At 41.5% G+C, this 19,126-nt stretch overlaps 1 protein-coding gene across 3 annotated transcripts in view; it reads left to right on the forward strand.

Moving 5' to 3' along the window:
• PHACTR3 (phosphatase and actin regulator 3) overlaps nt 1-19,126 on the forward strand; it is a 105,438-nt gene that overhangs the window by 67,843 nt on the left and 18,469 nt on the right. For 2 of the 3 annotated variants that reach the window (XM_069871975.1, XM_069871977.1), the window contains exons 6-8: nt 2,490-2,754; nt 3,701-3,948; nt 9,230-9,383. In XM_069871975.1, the coding sequence (XP_069728076.1) occupies nt 2,490-2,754; nt 3,701-3,948; nt 9,230-9,383 (667 nt within the window). The remainder of the gene's footprint in view (nt 1-2,489; nt 2,755-3,700; nt 3,949-9,229; nt 9,384-19,126) is intronic. The other variant, XM_069871976.1, reaches the window with a different exon arrangement.

Here is a 19,126-nt window from a genome sequence, read left to right on the forward strand (position 1 = left end):
GATAGCATTTTGAGTCTAGATAATTTGCTGCTTAACTAAATTCTTCCCTCCAACATCCAAAATACTTTGAATTTTGTTATTTCATTCTATCTAAATTTTCCACAAAGAACACCTCTTCGTTTTCTCAATAACTCAAATAACTGCAGACCCTTTTTCAACAGTAATTATACATTTGTTTTTGCGTGGATGTGGAGGCAGTGGTAAGTGAAGACTACTGTCAATGAGTGAAAGGGAATACTAATATATGGGGAGAGAGAAACAAAGAGCGATTATGAAAGAAAAAGAAGATGAGGAAGTTGAAAAGTTCTTTGTGTTTATTTTTCCTCCCCTTAGCCGTGTTAGAGATGCTGTTAGCAGAGGAGCGAGGAGTAAGCCAAGCACCAGTTAATCAGAGAGAGGGGGAACAGGGCAAAGTGCCAAAACATCACTTTGCAAGATTATTCACTGAACAGCTGTCATTAGGACAAATAAGGTGTGATCTAAGGAAACTTTCATCTCTCAATATTGGCTCAAGCTGCAATGAGGACAAAACTGGCCCTTGACCTGTTCCAGGAACAAGCAGGTAAAAAGATAAAACAAAGTCTCCTCCCTTCCTGCATTAGGGTTGCGCTGAACCTGGGGTTCTTCCCCTGAGAAAACATGGACACCTTCACTCACTGTGCAGTAGTATAAAGTGACTTAAGAGATGTTTTTTAAATCTGCTTCACTCACTGTGCAGTGGTATAAAGTGACTTAAGCGGCGTTTTATAAATCTGCTTAAGCCATGATTCAGCGGGCAATGATTGATCACAAATATCCTTTGTGCATCTCCACAACAGCACATAATCAAAATCTCCTTGACTATCGAAACCCTGTCTTTGCTTAGCAGAGGTTGGCTATCTCCTGGCCTCAGTGACCATCCTGATCAGCACAGGAGAAGCCGTGGGGTGGGAGAGTGTCTCATTGACAAGACATTGCACACTGGGCACCTTGACACTTGAGGAAATGCCCTTGGGCTTTCAGACAATTTCAGATTTTAAGTAGGGCACTTGTGAACTAGCTTGACCCCCGTTGTTTGGATGCATAGAGGCATGCACGAAGCTCTGGGCATCAGGTAGGGTCCTGGGTTTTGAGGGAATGAAAATGAAGAAGGAGGAAAAAAACCCAAACCAACTGATGTTTGATTTTGGTTATGACGATGTGAGCTCTCCTTCCCACTTGTCCTTTTGTTACTGCCTTCAGTAATTCCGCTCTCTAGATTAGTTGTTTCCAGTGCTGCCCTTATGGAACTGAAGCAAACTTTCATCAGTGAGTTTCAGAAAAGGCACGCACCAGTGTAGCTGGCAAGCACAACACAGGATGATAGGTCTGAGAGGAAATATTTAATAACAGAAGTTAATAAGCAAACCTATTTTCATCCTCTCCAGTTTTCTGTTAAATTACCTTCTTACATGGGTATTTCAGAATATTCCTGGCTTGAGCAGAAGGTTTTTCTCCACTGTGAAGGGAAGGATTTATCTCAAAAGTAAGCGAAAAAAGTAAAAGCAATCTGTGGAAACAACTTTGTACAAAAGCTGTACAAGCTGTGTCAGTTTAAATTCCTGTTTAAAACACTAGGTGGCAACAAGAGAAAAGAAATACTCTTTCATATGAGGAACTTGCATTGCATTTTTACACTCTTGACTGAGCTACTGGTGTAAACAACGCGATATGCCAGAGGCTTGGGATGGAGATGCAAAGGCGAAGAATAATGCAGAACAGAAAAACTCAGCAGCATCTTTCTCAGGCCAGATATTTGGTTATCTTAAGAGTATGAAACTATGAAATTTATAACCAGGGAAACGTCCACTGTGTTTTTGACTCAAGTGCTAGTATATTGAAGTTGAATTTCCAATAAATGCTTAGATGGCATTAAATATATCTGAATCTGGGGGTAAAAGAAGATTAGATTGCCCCACCTTTCTTTTCTCTTCTTAGTGCTCAATACCACATTTTTCATTTGGCAAGTTTTGTTATGCGAACATTATCCTCCTATTATGATTTTGGCATGTCCTCAGCTGGCATATGAAAGACAGTGGTCTAAGCTTGCAGCAATCACAGAGGAGCAGATAATAGATACCGGTACATTTTGTCCTGACTGAGAACCACAGTGCATAAATTTTAATAAATTCTGCCAGAGTCCAGCAGAGAAAGTGCTAGATTGGAAAGCCACCACAGTAGAAGCCATCAGTGGTTAGAAGGAATGGTACTGGCAATCAAGGACACATTGGTGGGCTGGAAAAAGGAGAATCTGATACTGTGGGAAAGAAGGGAAATGGGGAAGGCATACATTTTAATAGATCTGGATCTGTGTAGTATGAGCCTTTTGAATCAAGACAGTTACTGAGCTTAACCGGTCACCTTCTAGCAAGAACAAAACATCACCATTTTCCTCTCTTCAACACAACATGTTAATTTCTGTGTGCAAAAAAATAAGAAGCACAACCTCTTATCCTCTTGTGTTTTGACAGCAGGAAGCGAAATAGATGACCCAGCCATGAAATCTCCTCCTTCCACCATCCTGAAGAACTATGTCATTGTTGGTTCCTCCCAAATCTCAGGACAAGCTGCCTTCTTCCATCCCTCTGGCCAGAAAAGTTCAGATCCCCATGTCAGAGGACAGGTAACAACGCCAACTGGTTCCCCTCACCTGGCTGCCGTCCACCTGCCTTTACCTCCCAGCAGAGTCATTGAAGAACTCCACAGGGCTCTGGCCACCAAACACCGGCAGGACAGGTATCTACAGCCTCTTGGCTATATGGTGTATGAGGAAAGTCATCCCACTACTTCATTTTTCTTAACACATGTCCCTTCCCTGTTACTAGCATTTTATCTACTCCTACAGCTTGGGTTTGCCTTCCTTTTGATGTCACTACTTTGAACATCCACCCCTGGTTAAAATGCTTAATTTGGAAGATACTTCAAAGTATGTTCTTCCTTTATAAGTAGACTGCTGTGGCATAGAAGTAGGTTTTCAAACAGGTAGAATAATTTGATAATCTTTGACCTATTGCAAAGAAAATCTCCCCACAAGGTCCCAAGATAGAGTAGCAAAGGCAAATCCTGCTCTAAATATCAGTACGCTACATGTGAGAAATGCTGCTATTTCAGCACATGCCTCCTGGCTTATACGTGAGCATATACAGTATCCACTTCTAATACAAATGATTCTATGGGACTACATTGAATACTTGGTCTGATTTTCATTATAAGCCCTCCTGTGTATTAGAGGAGGGCAGAGATAACCTTTTCCATTACAGAGCTTTGGGGTTAAGTTGGTGACATTTCTCAGTTCCATAACGGCTGTTGCCATAGGGAATAGATTCATGTTATATTATCACCAGGCCCTGTTAAACCTTTGTCATGGTCATAAAAAATCTTAACAATAATATTTCATGCCATACATGTTTTATATTAGAAAGACATGCTGTGTATTTTTATTTTAATCAGCAAAGTATTGCGTGTGGCTGTATAGCAAAGAAATACATGAGTCACTACGCTTCTGTATCTTATGTTTATGGCAGAGATAGGAAAGTAGATCTGCGTTAGCCATTCTCAACAGTCTTGAGAATACTATCCCATGTTATCCCATGTTGAACTCTCTGCCCTGCCCTTTAGGAGCTTCTGCTCATTCTCATATGTGCCTTTTGTGAAAACTGGGCTGTGCACCTTCCACCCACAGCTTCCATGGAAGAGAAAGCAAAGGCTCTCCAAAAAAAAGAGTGGATGTTCGTCCATCCAGAACATCAAGCATTGAGCGCAACAAAGAAAAGGAGAACTCACTGAGTTACAGCAGTGATTCAGAAAATAAGCGGAACTCAGTTAAAGAGTCGGATGAGAACAAAGAAAACATGATCATGAACTCAGAACTCAAGGAAGACACTGTTTTTTATCAAGATGAGGAGGATTTGAATGACTCCATTATTTCTGGTAAGGAAAGTCTCTTATTGTATTATAAAGATGTACTATCATGGCCTAATGGAATGCTCTAAACAAGACAGCACACAACAGAGAATACTGAGCAGTGTAAATTTCTCTGCTATCACATTAACTTTTTAAAGTTAAACTTCAGTTATAGTGACTGCGCGTTTGTCTGGATGGTTACAGTGATGCTGATAAGTCAACACATTACCATGCTTTACCCTTTCAGTTACTAGTGTGCCCTTTGTACTCCTATATAGGATGACAACACTTGCAGACACATCTGACTGTCAGGAGGCAAAGCTTTCTGTAAACCCCGTGCCATGGTGTGGGTGTTCTGCTACTGCAGTGTAGTGATGGCACAGTGAAAAGTGGAAGAGACCAATGAATCTAGGAACGACAAACATCCAGAGAATAGATCTTAAAGTTGCTTCTTCATTTGGTCCATTTTAACCTTTCTTGAGACATATGGGGAGTGCATCGCATAATCCCAAGCAATTATTTGAGTCTGCTGTGGCACAATAATCATCTCTCATCAGTAAAATTAGTTTTCATTCAAACTTTCAGTATTTTCTGCATTAACAGTCTGTAATGAATCCGCTGATCTCTTCATCAATGCATTAAGACAGGAAGAGAAAAATTCATTAAAAAATTAAAAAATAAAAGATGAAATTTAAAATTTGATAAAGAAACCCTAGATGTGAATACAGCCCCTTCTTCCATGCAAAACGAAAATAATTTTTAGGAAGATTCTTCTTTCATTCCTTTATTTTTAGCTACACAGCCTTGTTCCTTGTAATTAATTTATCTCACTGTTTGGCATTCAGTTCTCTTCACACCTAAATTTCAATCTCTGTACCAAGAAGCCCATTCCATACACCCCTAAAACTTACCCAAGTCATCATAAGACTTGAAATTTGTGCATATCATTTTATTTAAATGGATGGGTACATGGCAAGCTGGGCAATGCAGCTGCTTCAACCACAGATGCCCTGGTGTGGGCTGGTACAACCACAGCTGCAGAGGAGACAGCAGCTCTGGGGATACGACTGCTGCTCATTTACTCTGTGCAGGCTGGGACGTAAGCAAAGCATTTCTGGTCTTGACACTGGGTGGCACTGCTTGTGCCAGCATTCATTCAAATGCACCCATCTGCATTTCAGAGAGGAACGAGAGAGAGACGGGGACAGCACCTGAGTAATTCCCTGAAAAGCTCCAGATTCTTTCTAGTTAAAAATGTCTGGGCTGGTTTGCAAGTGGGGAGTTAAAACTATTCATTAATTCAAAGTTGATTCACAGTCAGCATGCTGCCTTAGCATGCCACCAGTTTTGCCATTGCCACTGTGATGTAGAGCACTGCACCAGTGCAACAACCCCATGGCTACAGGGAGATTGGCACAGGTCTCTGATAACCCTGGAAAAAGCAAGGAACTGTACCTTGCCTTTGCATTAGCACCTTACTCAATAAGTCATACGTCAAAACCTCTAAAAACACAAGGCAAGACAGTAGTCTTGTGCACAAGTTTATAAAGTAACATAACTAGCATGTAGACCACAACTGATAACTAGTGCAAGGTCTTTCCATCAGTGTGCTGATTTAGGATATGCTTGATAGAAAGAACAGTAAACATACAGGAAATTAAATGTCATTATTCAACTGAATTAAAACAGAACTTTTGTCAAGAGCCTGCAGACCACGCATGAAAAGGGTCTGAATTTTCAAAGCATTTATTGTTGACCTAGCTGAGCTGCCGTAAGTCATGAAACAAGCCACAGCCAAGATCCTGCTTGAGATAGCTCGGTCACAGGGAGACCAGCACTGAGCATGCCTTATTGACCAGAAAAATAACCCTTGCGGAAGAAAATACTTAAATAAGGGTATTTGCCAGTTCACTTTCCACTGAGATAGTGATCAGGAAGGAATTTGCCTTACAGTGCTGAAAATGGATGTAGGAAAAAAATAGTTTGGGTCTTTATTTCCTCTTTGTTCTCTGGTTTTGTTTAATTTATTTGTTTATTAATTCGGAAACATCAGATATGGGTTCCTGCAGGAGGTGGAATAACAGAACTGGCCATCAGTAGACCAGTCAAGATGAAAACAGATGAATTACATGGTATTTCCTGGCATGTCTTCCTGAAGGGAGTAACATCATCTCCCTATTTTCACTTTGTCATGCAGGTATTATTTTTCAGGAAATATCCCAGTTAGTCAGTCATGAGGAACGGCTCCTTAGGCTGGCAGATCAGCTTAATCCAGATCTCTTGCATTTTTATTTGGTGAAATACCCTAAAGATTAATCAGTGCTCAGTGCATATGGACCATGGGAGTGGCCATAGCATAAGCCTTTTAGAAATCCAGACATCTGGATGAAGCGAGCACAGCTTATCCTGAGTGGGTTGCATGCTCTCCACTGGTCTAATACAACAGCAGGATTTGGGTTAAAGTTGAGATTCTTCAGATATGATTTGTGTTTTTAATTTCACAAAGTAGTAGACTCATTCCTAAGTGTGTGACAAAGCAGCCTGGGAACAATCAGGGCCCTGAACAGCAGCTTCATTTTACTTTGTTTCCAGCAAAATATTGCATTGTTACATCTCACTGTGAAATACAAACCTCTTGGGCATACACTGAGCTAGCTTAAGCTAGAATCTTCACATAAGCTTTGAAACCTGACTTCTTGCATAAAGGTCCAGTCTTTTACCTGCAGAGCATTGGTTTCAGCTGCCCTTCAATGAAATGAGGGATGGCAGAAAATGAGCCCTGACCTTATCTGAGCAAATAATCACTGTGATTCTAGCCCTTGTCCTTGCACAATTCAAAGATCAGGTATAGTATTTTATGGCAAGTAGTTTTGTAACAGCCTGAAGGGAGTAAGGATAGTCCTGCACGCTCATACCTTAACTGGTGATTGGGACAATAACCGTTCAGGGTGCATCTCCAAAAAATAAGTGTTGACTACACATGTAGAGCTGCCTTGTTTTCTTCCTTCAAAGAGGTCTGGACAGAGATGTACACATGTGCTGTACAGTGCATACATATAGTGCTTTCAGTGCACCCAAGACACACTGAACTGCCTGCAAATGCACTGTGTAGCTTGCCAGCACATGGCTGGTACTTCTCTCATGTTCTGGAGATACTGGGCTTAATGGAGATGTGCAGTGTCTCTGTAGAAATCTCCCGACACGACCAAATTCCTCTTACTGCCTGTTTAAAAATTCCACATGAAAATAAGAACACGTTCCAGGATACCAGGGGGTTGCTAGCACCAAACATGCTTCACGTTGTTTCCGGCAGGAATTATGTTGGTTCCTGTGCTGTACAAATCAGGCACTTCAAACACGCATTTTACACCCAGTCCCAGTGAGGCGGAGACTTGAAAATACCTGACGAGTCCCAAGCCTGTGGCTTCATGAGCCAAATGCTTCTGGCGGAGTCATATATTCAGTTAGCAGAAGGCTCTGTGTGGCAGCAGCCAAATCATTTAACTTTACCCATCTGTTAAATGAATACCTACTACTTCAGAGGGCTGTGTGATTTAATTTAATTAATGTTTGCAACAGACTTTGAAAGCATTAGGAGGGAGGTGCTAAACAAGGGCACAGCTTTTAGACTCTAAGTGGGGTTTTGAGCTGATTATGATTTCTAAAAAGTTTAATTTTAGACCACTGCAACTATCAAGAGACTTGTCCCTGCTTACAAAGGGAGACCATAACTATCCTCTGCCCCAGACTTCCCAAGATGTATATATGGATGTGGCATAGACTCCCTCTGCATAAAGAAATTCAAGATCAATAATGATGATAATAACGTAGGCTTACAGAACCCCAGCAAATAAACCCCCAATATTTTGGAATGAGAATCTATTTAGGATTTAGTATCTTGGTTGCTGCAGTCCTACCAGTACGACTCAGCAGCTCACTGGTCTTAATAGTACTTTTCTCTTCCCCCCATCAAAACCAACCTGCCTCTCATCAAATTGACATCACCTCAGACCTTCTGTCTGCATTTGAAAATAAAGATGCCTTTTTACTTTGTAAGTTGTTTAAGTTTACAGCCATTTTATTTGCATACCTTTACAAACACATGGCAAAATGGGTTTATAAGCTCAGGAGTCCACTTTTCATTTGTAAAAATTTGTAACTGAAAAGTTACACAAGAGATACAGAAACATCCAAGTTCAAAGACAGTTCCCTCTAGAAAGAGAGAAAGGATATTTCTAATGTCATCAGGGGGGCAGCATCAAGTGTCAACATCCAGCACAATAAAGAGCAGTAGACTTCTACTCAAAACAGTTGCTGCATGTTCTCCTGTGAACAAACAGTTCTTTTGTAACAGCAATGTTTGAGGTTGTCTGGTTTGATGGAAAACATGTGTTATTATATTTTTACAATAAGTACAACAGGACTTGCAATCACAGTAAGTATCCACGTATCTTATTGCTCGAATGCCCAATTCAGTTGCCAGAATTCTGCAAATTATCATAAAACCTGGCTTTTTCTTTCACTCCATGGAGTATTTGCCCCTGCACTCTTCAGAGGGAAAGGCTTAGTGTCAACAGTATGGTACTGATCATTAAATGAAATTCCAATATGACACACTGACACACTGGACGGGATGTAGCCACACATAATGTCTTATATTTAGTGTAAGTTACACACAGTGTCTGAGCACAATTCTAACTTTCTGATTTCTAATGCCAGAAAACCAGAATGACATTATTAATGTGTATATATATGTTTTTATATACATATGTGTGTATGCATTCATACAAACACACATGCCTAGCAGCAACATCAGTTGTTTCAGTTACCATTATCTACTCCTGGTTATGTCTTGTGACCCAGAGATGAAGGTGTCCATGTCCTGGCTGCTCCCGTAACTGGACAATCCAGTCCTTCTGCAAAGGAACCTCTAAATGGTTCAGGAAATAGGGATTGCTCTGGGCTGTAGGGGCACTCGGAGGACTGAGGGAAAATGCACACACAGCCTTTGACTTCTAAAGTAGTGATATGAATCATGTCTCAGCTGCAAATAATTTTCACCTGAGAGCAGTGCTTACTTGTAACGGGTAACAAAGATAACAGAGAAATACGATTCCTCTGCATTTGTAAGCAGTTTTGTGCCTGACCTCTGCACAACTGTAGTGCTGCTTCCTTGCAGTGCACAACTGCTCACAGCACATTAACGCACAGATCGCTGTCACTCTGTAGGTTTCCTGCCTTTCATATGTTCATGTTTCATCTCCAAGAGCTGTCTTTCTAATAACTTTATTTTCAATGCACGTCACAGGTACTTTGCCAAGAAAATGCAAGAAAGAACTGCTGGCAGTAAAACTACGAAACAGACCAAGTAAGCAGGAGCTGGAAGACAGGAATATTTTCCCAAGAAGGACAGATGAGGAAAGACAGGAAATCCGGCAGCAAATTGAAATGAAACTCTCCAAGTAAGTCTGTCTAAGAACTGCGATGAACCTCCCTTTACAATGGGGTGTCCTCAGAGTACTGTTAGATGAGACACTGTCACGCACTCCCAAGGCCATTTCCTGCAGTGAATCGTACACAAACTAATATAGCACATTTTCAAATATCAGTCAGCCACATGAAAAAAAAAATCTTAGTCCCCTCTGCAGTGATTCCCTTGATTTCAGTAGCAAACAAGAACAGAGGTCAATATGGGAGACAATTCTGCCAAATCTACCTGCAGCTGTACTGACATAATCAAGATTTTGAGGGGCTTCAGGAAGACTAGTACTTCAACAAAAATAATAATGGAATTATTTATTAACCTGGTTTTGCTTTGTCAGCACTAGCAATCGTTATAGGTGCATATTTACTTGAACAAGGGAAAGCTGCTGTGTGCATTGGTGGCTGTATTTCTGCTTTAAGGTAGAAGCAACTTTGACAGCATTGCCCTCGTGTGGGCATGGTGGTTGGGTAAGTCCAGCTGATGGCTGGCAGGGATGGTCTGGTTTTGATCAGTAACCAAGGAAACAGGGTAGAGCTATGAGAGAAGTAGCATTACTGCGGCGTGTAGCCTAAAGCAAAGATTTAATGTAACTGTGAGGCTCAGACTGCACCATTTGGATTTTGTGTGTGTGTTTTTTTTTAAAGCTACATTTGGATATCTGCAAACATGTATATTTTAGATGAGACAAAGTGGATTGTTAAATAATCTGTGCTGTGCCTGCCCACACTGGGGCACTGAGCCCTGCTTGCCACCAAAATGCTTGGAAGCAAATTGAGAAACATAAGCAGAAGTTCATTTTCAAACCTTATTAAATATTAAATATCTCAAGCCTCTCCTGCAAGAAACATTTATTGATATTTAGGCTAGCTCATTCATGTGTGTGCATCTGATTAAACGTTACCTCAGGGGACAGGGAATGAGAAGCAGACATATGGATCAGAGCATGAGTCCTAATGGACCAGAGTTTATGGAGGAAAACATTACTGCCATTCTCATACTTGCCCTCAGCTAAGAAAAAAGCTGCTGAATGAACGTAGCTGAGATTTTGGGTACACTTCATGAAACCCCTGCAATGCTGGAGATGGAATAAACACCTTCCTCCAGTCTCAGTGATGGCTGTTTATTCTTTGTAGCATGGTAGCACTTTACACTCAAAGCAGAATAGTTCATTATGCCAGTGACTGCAAAAGACAGAGCAGACAACAGTCCCCATCACAAAACACGTCCATCACATATAAGAAGAAAATATCACATTTACAATTTACATTGAGTTCCAAGAGTTACGGGCAGAGAAGTCATAGATGTGTCACATCAATACCTGTCATCTTAGGAAGGAAAGTGTCACGGACCTTGACCATGGCATTGATCATCTTGAACTTGCAAGCTTTGCGTATTAATTTCAGGGAAATATTTCAATCTGCGCTTTGATATTTTTAATTCCCTTATTTTGACCAGTCAGTTGCTCGTGAAATGTCTTTGTAGCTTAGGAGCCTAATTTTATGGCTCTAAAAAACAGAAAAAAATGGTTTCTATCCCATTCCACCCCTAAAACTAAGTTAGAACATCACAGACTATCCTCTGAGTGAAAAAAGTATCTCATATCTCATACTGCTGAAATACCTAAGTTATATCTCTTTACAATACAGCCTGACCTCTCTTAGTGTTAAAGGTCTAATGGAATTGCAGTATCAGGTGATGTTACTAGAGGCTTTATGCCTTTCTCTTCATTTACCATTTATTATAGCTTGCTTAATAATGAGCCTAAAGTACTATATTAAAGGAATCATGCCTGCAGTCCAGTGTCAGTACAAAGACTTAAAAAGGGAACTGCTCAACCAGTGAAGAATAGGTCTGGTCATTACTAGAAGCTAGGACATTGCTATCTGTAGGTAAATGCAGAGAAGGAAGCCACCGTACTGTCTGCTACGGTCTTACAGAGCAATCTGTAGTGCGGGCTATTAGTCTCATTGATAATGTCTAAAGGATGGCTAAAAGCCATCTTTGTTCCAAGTGCTGTAAGACAGGCTTTCATTTAGCTTCTTCTTCCTGGAACGTGGAAGATTCAGGACATCTTGGGGAACAGACGGTGCAGAGATTGCTGGAATAGCCAGGAATGGCAAAACAGATTGGAAGCAATCTCCCACACAACTTCCAGCACATATGTGCCCTGGCAGGGCTCAGCTCTTAAGTCATCCACCAGAATAGAACATGACCGTGCAAACAAGCTCAGGTGGGGGATGCGTGCTAGGACTGTCTAGGTCTCACCCCACGAGACCTTGACCACCACAGATTCCTCACTCGGCGCACAACCTGGCAGTAGCGTGGAAAAGTAACCACACTGGGCAGAAGGAGAGCCTTGCAAGAAATGTTGAGGACTTCAAATCCATTTATTTTACTGGTTCTTGTGCAGCATAGCGTCTTTGTGACAATTTGGAAGTTTATAGCTAAGGAACATACCGCTAAGCATTCAAGTGTGAAGCACTGACCAGAAAATGAGATGCAATAGGAATGTATGTTCTCTGTATGATTTTTGCTACTACCTATGCAGATAAGAGCACGTCGCTGCTGTTGCTGCTCTACTAGTAGCACTTTGGTAACAGCCATGGGACTTGCCAGCTCTGTTATGAATCCACGTGTACCATCAGGCTATAGACTTGTACTTTAGCACACAGAAGTGATTAGTGAGTAGTTATTTGATGGTTGTCTGCATAAGAATGGCAAGTAAACAGGCAGTTATTTTCAAAATCCATATTTTTCAGCACATTTGTAGGCATTTGAAAGTCTGTAGCTGTCTAGCAAATTGCCTCAGTCCCACAGCTAACAGCCTAGCTCTGCACTCGGAAGAAAAGCTGTGCTGACGTATGTAGTGTGCAAAATATACTGAATAATAGTGTCTGTTTAACTTCACAAATGTGGAGATGAAAGAATAACATTTTCTCAAAACTGCTGCATCTTTTTAAATGGTTCTTGTTCTAATACATTTCAACAGTAGTTGTGAACCTGCTGAGAACACCAGCCCTCTGCTAGTATGCTAGTTAGTGTTCATGCAATCAAAGCTAAAATTCTTATTTGTTCTTCACTTCCCCACTCATTCCATATTAAAAGAGAGATTGAGGAATTCTGTTGTATATTTTGGACCAGATTCTACTTTTACAGCAGTGCGAGTCCACAGACTTCAGATTTATTATTGACTGACAGCAACAAGATTACAGATTCAAGAATTTATGTGCATTCCTGTTTTTGAAAAGTGCATTTCCCATATTTTGTGCTCCTAGCCGATTTATTCTACCACTTGTTGTTGTGGAAACATGCACTTGTCCCACCTCCTCCATCCAAAATGGCAGTATTCTATTTTCCCCAGATTTTCCTTTCCAGCATTGTTTTCTTTTACTAATTCATGTATCCCGACTGCCCCAGGCCATGGTGTGCACTTGCAATGTTCTACTGTGCATTAGCAACAGGGCTCCCAACAGGTCTCGGTTCCCATTATTATGTGTTCGGAGAGCAGATAATAAGGCCTCAATGGAATTCAGTGAATTGAGAGCTTTTTGTGTCAAGAGGCAGAAGAGACATTTGCAAGTACGATTACTTGCAACAGCTACTTTCTGCCTTACAGACTCGCTTTGTTCTAGAAGGGATTTAAGCTGAAACCTGGAGGAGTAAAATAGTTGCTAGACCGAAGAGTGACACGGGAAAAGGTTGTTTAATTAAATTTGATATCTGATTATTTAGAATGTTTGAACTGCCTGGGTGGCTGGCACTTCTTAAGTACGCCTGGTATAACCACAATTAAAGATGCTCCATTATTATTTAACGTTTCAATGAAAACATGAATTCCTGGAACAGATTATACTTGTAAGTTTAACTTCCTATTCTGTTTCACTGTCTTCAATATTTGCCTAAGTAGACACAATGCATTAAGCGGCACTTAAAAGATTATGGAGACAGGAATTCAGGTGCAGTAACGGGGGCATAAAAGGAGTCAGACAGGAAGAACAATGGCTTTGTGAGCACAGAGTGGAAGCGTAACCTGAACACCTAAAACTGATCTTTACCACACTGAAAATCTTGGCTTGGCTAAGTGGATCATGCTGGGGCAAGGCTTCTCGGGAATGGAAATTAAAAAGGAGGTATCTTTATTCCATACTTTACCACATCTGGAATTCTGTAGGTCTAGTGCTGCCCTGAGCTTCTCGGACAGGCATGTATGAGTTGACTTGCCCAGAAACTGCAGACGTAGTTAAATGCACACCCAGATTAGACTCAGCCTCACGTAACAGAGCGTGAAGTTCACAGTGCTGCGGGAGACAGAGCAATACCAAGCAAACAGCATTTCAGATTTGCAGCCTAAAAGCGTAGAGCGTGACAGCTCAACACTAAGCGATCGCAAAGGAAAATTTCACCTATTCACAGAACAAAAGCTGTGCTCCATTTCCCAAGAAAGGCATGTCCAGTGCCACTTCCTCACGGGAATGGCTAACTGGAAAGGCATCAGCTGTCCAGACCGAGAGATTCAGTGGGAAACCAGGCTGGGTGGTGGCTTACAAACTACTAGCAGCCCTAATGCAGAAGAGAATTAAGTAGATACTGAACTGAGCACAGTTCAGAGTCTAGCTTAAATTCACCTGGAGAGGATTTTTAATGAAGTTCTGACTGTGCTCAAACTCCCACTCACTGAACTAGATTTCAGGGAACTGCCCTGATTTCAGAAGGCTGGGAAGACTTGGCACAGAGACAGAAAGGCAGGGGCAGGCACAAAGAACAGATCAGCCGTCACCACTAATTAGCGGTGTACAATTTAATGCATTTCTTTCTTATTTGGCAGGAATCATCCACCAGGTAACCTTGTCACTGGTGCTAAAAATAACCCCAGCAAGCACAGGGTGTCTGAAAGCCTCAGCTCCTCGCCTGAGGCAGGAGCTATATATAGAGCTACAATTTAATTCTGTGGGTGTGTGTGTAAGCCGAGGGAGTCTCCCATTCTCCTTGCTCTGCACTAGACAGCAAGATGAGATGCTGGCAGCAGGGGCTGTCTGAGGGGTTGCTTGCTGGAGATTTGCATGTAGCTGCAGTATTTTATTAACAGCTTGCACTGTGCCCAAGTGCTTTTTAAACCTGCTGCTGTGTGAGGATTTGGATTTTTTTTTTGTTTTGCTCCTTTTCCATTAAGGCCTCAGCTTGTCAAGCTACAGAGAAGAAAAATATTGTGGGGAAGGATTGGAAGAATAGGGGAGGTGCAGGTGATGGCTGAGGTGTTGTGGAGCTGCCTCCAGGATTTAGATGTCTGGATCCCGTATACATTAGTATTCCCTATGTCCTTCCTTGGTGTGGGGCAGTGATACACAGTTGGAAACCCTGTTATGTATCCAGTGACAGACTGCACTGACCCTAGAGTCAAGGGGACTGAGTTTTGCTGTTTGCTGCTGGAGTTACCCTGAAAAAGTCATCAAGGATGAAAATTAGGAGGAAAGGGAGAAAGCTTAAGTTTTGTCAACATCTCCAAGCAATGAGTCAGTTTAGCTTCCTGTTTACAGGGCTTTTCAGGTCTAAGGGAGACGCAGTGCAGCTCGTGTATTCGAGGATGTTCAGATATATCTGTACATGCCATACTGTGGCTGTCCTGTCCTTTTCCCTTAAAGGCTGAAGAGCTTTTGAAAAAGGTAGCTTTTGTTCCCTTTCAGGTATTACACTTGCAAAACCAGAATGAACTTCACTAATGTGAATCCCTGGTCAGCAAGTAACAAGAATAACCACTGTGAGCGTGTGATTATAAGGGACCCTCTGGACAGAAGCTCTTTAACCAGAGGTGCTTGCTTGCTTCAGTGATGAAGCACAGTGCATGCACAATTAATTATGGAGCACCCTATCAGCTCTGGACAAGAGCCATGATCTGCAGCTGAACCGGAAAGAGCAATTTGCTGCCTCAGACCAGCCCCCAGCATGTTTGGGTAAGGAATTTTGAACACGCTAATTCATTTATAAAGGGCTGCAACAGAGAGGACTTAGTCCTGTGTGTTAGCTTTAGAGGTGAACAACATGCACGTGACTCAGAGCTGCTCTCAGTGCAGGTTTGTATCACTAAAAATTCAGCATGCACCTGCTGCTGAAAATGTTGGGTATTTACTTTGTGCAAATACGGGAAGTGTCATTGCGAAGGACAAGAAAAAAGTTTCACATGTCGAGGGCACAACCGAACAGAAATTGTCTTCTGGGAAGACACTAACTCCTTGCACTCCCTGTTCTACTTCCCTGGCTTCAGTACCAGGAATTCATAATCAAACATGTTTTCCATGGCACAGCAAAAGCAAGGGCAGCAGGGCAGTGCACAGCAGGGAAGGGAAGAGCAGAGCAGCAGGTGTAAACACAGACAGGAGCATGCAGGCTCTTTTCTGGGACACACAGTCAATTCCTCGAAAAGGTATTCTAGCATAAGTGGCACATGTAAAACTATTAAAAAAAAAATCAGGGTTCAGAAAGCTGCAGTGTATTACAAGGGAACATAGTTATGTAAGTAAACTTGCAGGAAAACTGCTAAAGCAAGTGTAATTAAACAAGGACAAAACATCTAAGGGAAGAAAACAGTGCACTTGTTCTGCCCTGCCAAATAGCCTGCAAACAGCAGCATGTGTTGAGGCTCAGATCCTCTCTCAGAAATTAGACATCTGCAAATGCCTGAAGATCTGGGCCCTAGACCTGCAAAGTATCAAGCAGACGTAAGCCCAAATGGAAATCTGCAGAAAGCCAATAACGCTCTGTAATGCTTCACCTTACACTGGATTATTATTCTGGTCCTTTAGCTAGTTTGGAACTGCAGCACAAGTAATTACAAGAAGAAATTACTTGAATTTAATTTGTGGAGCTTAATCGATAGGGACTAAAGTAAGCTGCTCTGATTGTCACGGCCATTTGTGCCGTTTATGACAAAAGCCTGAGGAGAACAAGGTGCTGTAGCAGTTGTGAGCTACGGATAAACCAGGGATTCAGCAGGGATTCAGATGTTTACAGTGCCAGCCCTCACCATTTGTGGGGATGGTCACTGTGCTGCTGAGATTATTTAGGATTAGTGGTTTTCTTTTAAACCTGTTCATGAAATTCTGGAAGAATGCTTTATACACTTAAAGCCAAGCACTTACGTCACTGCAGTTGAAAGAGAAGCAAGATAGGATGGACTCTGAACTGGCATAAGCAAAAATCTTAGCCAGGGGTAGGTTTGGCTACATGTTTTTCAGTTTTAACATACACAATTACGGACTTGCCACTTGAAAGCATATCAGAACAAAAAAGAGAGACTGAAGTTTCAATGTTGTGTTGGTTCTCCTCCCCACTCTCCTTTTAAATCTAATCAAATTTATATGTGAACTGGATATAAATGAGTTTTGCCATAACTGTATCTGTGACTTGCCTGCAGAATACCTAAGTGGATAGAATTCATTTCTCCCACAAAATTTGTACTGTGGCTTTTACTTTGGAGAAGAGACAAATCTTTCCTACTGTTCTGCAGTCACATCTGCAGACACCAAACCTGGAGGGCATGTGGCTGTACCACAGTACTATGTTATCACTGATTTATGGGATGCTGTTGTCAGATGAGTCATCTGCACCTTTGTGTGAAGAGCTCCAGCATGGTTTTGGATTCTTTTCCAAGAACTGCCTCGCCACGTGTGATCCAAGGAAACTGCAGTAAACAGTTGCTGGCTCCCCAAATACTGTTAAGAGTTACTACAGTTTCCTTCTCCTGCGGCTCTGAGTACAACTTCTAGCTTGGTTCATTCAAGATTTTAATTCCTCCCAGGAATCAGAGGCTTGGGCTTGCTGCTTTCACACAGAAAAACTGGGTCAGTCTACACAGTTTCTACTTTTGTGAAATAACCTTAGAGAAAGCGAGGGGGGTGAAAAAATCAAGGAAACAAGTATTTAGAAAACAAGGACAGGGAAGGAGAGAAAACGAGTCAGAACAGAAGTAGTTTTTTTTAATCAAGAGCTACTTAATAAATACTGCACAGTCATATCAATTATCAAAATGTAGTTCTAAGTGAATATTTTTTACTCCATTGCCTGTGCCCACCTGGCATGCTGCAGCTGTATAATCAGGTCTTGTGGGGTTTTCCTGTTTACTTGTGTAACTTGGGAACTTCTTGGGTCAAACAGAACACTGCAAGTTTCCTTCAGCATCTGTTTTTCAGGATAGTTAAATCATCCAAGTGGTCAGCACACTTCCTTGATCTCTCCAGACTCTGGAGAGTCATTTTTTTCCTGGAAAGCACTGCCAGTTTTTATCTTTTTCATCGGCTGTCACATGTAACACACCAAAAGATAAAAAAGAACTCCCAGATTTATCAATCCATGCTCAAGTATTTATCCAGCAAAATGAAAAAGAAACGGACAACACCTTTGGAGGCTGAGGATGTCCTTCTGTTGAAAGAGCATAATGCAGAGGACAGTATCAAGGCAAGCAGGAAACACACCTGCTTGATGAACTAGCACATTGGTAAAATCCAAGTCTTAAATCCCACTAGAAAAAGGTTACTTCAATCTAATTATTCCACTGTTGCACAAAGATGTGACATTTTGTTTTGTTAAAACTATACAAAATACTCCTTTGTCAAGAAAGAAGCAACCAAGTGCCTCCCCACTGAAAAAAAAGCCTTCAAATTGAAGTCTGCATGGCTCACAGATGAACAGCCATTGTCATTCACTTGAGACAATCGTATTCATTAAGCAAATTAAATTTTGAATGAATTAATACTTCATATATTTTTCAGAAATAATTTTTTTTCAAAAAAAGAGCAAGACAGAATCTCACAGTCTCTCCAAACGGCAGCTGCTCTATTACAAAGAGATCAGGCTAATTTGAGGGTGTCTGCAAAAGCCACATTCTGGCCAGGCTATGCTGCAGCCTTATTATTGTAATTATCAGGGAGTGGTTACAGTACTTCTAAATACTACTCAACAGGGGAAAAATCCTCCCTCTCAAAAAAAGGTTAAACAAACCAGTACTAATGTGGCAAGGGCAGTTGTATTTATAGGCATGATGCAATTAAGTTTACAGAAACCTTTTGGCAGGCTGTTTACAACATAAAGGAAAAAGATAATGGAGAATCATAGGTGTGTGGAAACACCAGGCTTAGGTCTACAAGGACCATGAGGGCAGGAAGCTCGGGGTTAGCAGGGACTTTCTGGTGGACCAGAAGCACAGTCCTCCAATGCAGCATTACCTGTGACTTGCTGTGCGTCAGCTGCAATGAAAATGCCTAGAAAATGCCTACAAATGCCTAGAAAATGCCTACAAATGCCTAGAAAACCAGTGTATGGTGGAGATCTTTTGCAGAAATCGATGCCCTGTTCTAGCTTTGATGAATTCACTGCCGCTACTCATTGCTCTGCATAGCTCCCCCCTGTCCTTGCAGCCAGACAGCAGCTCTAAGGAGACCCAGCTGTGGTAAATTTGAATCCTTTCCCAAGAACACGGAGACCTCACAAAGTTTTTTGTCACAGCCTTGCACTGCAGAAGGCAGCTTACGCTGTACCACAACAAATCATAGCAGTCATGTCAAAACTAAATGCTTAGGTCAATAAGAAATGTTATATAATTAAATTCCTACATTTTATTCAATTGAAGAACACAGATAGCAAAAGCTCAGAATTTTCTGTCCTGACTGTAATTTGCCAGCAGCCTCTGATGGGATTTACATTGCCATGACTAAACACAGGGTCCTGAAT

Source organism: Phaenicophaeus curvirostris, chromosome 18 (assembly GCF_032191515.1).
Source record: "Phaenicophaeus curvirostris isolate KB17595 chromosome 18, BPBGC_Pcur_1.0, whole genome shotgun sequence".
NCBI lineage: Eukaryota > Metazoa > Chordata > Aves > Cuculiformes > Cuculidae > Phaenicophaeus > Phaenicophaeus curvirostris.